The sequence below is a fragment of the Tarenaya hassleriana genome, unplaced genomic scaffold (genome assembly GCF_000463585.1).
Source record: "Tarenaya hassleriana unplaced genomic scaffold, ASM46358v1 Cleome3, whole genome shotgun sequence".
In the NCBI taxonomy this organism is placed as follows: domain Eukaryota; kingdom Viridiplantae; phylum Streptophyta; class Magnoliopsida; order Brassicales; family Cleomaceae; genus Tarenaya; species Tarenaya hassleriana.
The window spans coordinates 1,365,972-1,367,299 of record NW_010966177.1 but is presented as its reverse complement, the minus strand read 5'-3'; the positions used below and the strand labels follow the sequence as shown (position 1 = coordinate 1,367,299).

At 38.0% G+C, this 1,328-nt stretch overlaps 1 protein-coding gene across 4 annotated transcripts in view; it reads left to right on the top strand.

The window, feature by feature from the left end:
• LOC104818650 (protein MON2 homolog) overlaps window positions 1-1,328 on the top strand; it is a 12,796-nt gene that overhangs the window by 1,800 nt on the left and 9,668 nt on the right. For all 4 annotated transcript variants that reach the window (XM_010548317.2, XM_010548316.1, XM_010548319.1 and 1 more), the window contains exons 4-8: window positions 266-339; window positions 424-579; window positions 850-967; window positions 1,065-1,120; window positions 1,215-1,269. In XM_010548317.2, coding sequence (XP_010546619.1) covers window positions 266-339; window positions 424-579; window positions 850-967; window positions 1,065-1,120; window positions 1,215-1,269 — 459 coding nt within the window. The remainder of the gene's footprint in view (window positions 1-265; window positions 340-423; window positions 580-849; window positions 968-1,064; window positions 1,121-1,214; window positions 1,270-1,328) is intronic.

The window sequence follows — 1,328 nt, the reverse complement described above, 5'->3', positions numbered from 1 at the left end:
CAGCAGGAAAACTTCTGGGAGACTGTTATAAATTGAACTCATCAATCAGGCGCAATTCTAGTCATTGGCGCAAAAGAAAATTAAAAAGTCTTGAGTATAAGAGAAATGCACATGCCAATAGTTGATATTGGGAGGCTTGTATTTTGAGCCCAACAAATTACAATGCTATACAAAGCTGTTTGTTGTTCATGCATGTGCAGCTTCTTCCTTTTTTTAGTTATGGTTTGTGCTACTCGTGAGGCTTTGGCCGTTTCCTTCATTTCAGGATAACATGGTTCTGGGACTAGGTATTTGTCTCAGGCTTCTTGATAACAATCGATCTTCTCCCAGTGTATACAAGTAATCCTAGTTCTACAAGCCTTACCTGCCTTATTTTTCCAGGATTTTGATCATCCAATGTCTTAAAAATGTTATTTTTTCCAGCACTGCTGCAGCTACCTTCAGGCAAGCAGTAGCATTGATTTTTGATCAAGTAGTTTCTTCTGAGTCTCTTCCTACCCGGAAATTTAGCTCTAGCAGTTACGCGGCAAGGAGTGGCTCAGTTTCTGGAGAGTTCAGTCAGAATATTAGTAATTCAGAGTATGTCAATCATCACGACTATCATACTCACCCTTTTTCTCATTTTCAAACACTGTTTATTTGTCATGTAAAAGCTTATGTATTCACATTTGACTTGAATATGGTTCGTAGGAGTTCCCCTCATCACATACGAATTGATTTCTGCTTTCCCTGATAAATAAAAGTGGAATAAGCTTTGACATTTTGAACTTTTGCTACCCTCAATTTCAAATGGGACCTTTGCCATTTGGAGCTTTAGGTATTTAAACACTAACACAAAAATTAAAGCAGACCATTGGAGAAGGATATTCTATGTGGTTCATTAGCAACGAGAGAGACCTTAAGCGAAACTGGAAAACTGGGTTTGCGGTTGCTTGAGGACCTAACAGCCTCAGCTGCAGGTGGATCTGTATGTGTTAGTCCAATTGGGTGGCTTCTGATTCTGCATTTGTATTCTGAGAAGACTTTGTTATTAAATTGACTTAATCAAGTTATTATTTTTACAGGCAGCCTGGTTGCATGTTGCTTTTCTTCCAAGAACCTTTGCCCTGGAACTAATTGAGTGAGCCAACATTGCCGTTTTGTTATGAGGTTGTGCATTGAAAGGCATTGACGAACATGTTTTAATTGCACGGCTTTTCGTTTTCCTATTGCAGGTTTGTTTTATCTAACTATATATCAGTTTTCAAGATATTAATTCCCTATGAACAGGTAATACTTGGGCTCTTCCAAACTGAAACATTGTTATATTTTATTAGTTCAGAAAGAGT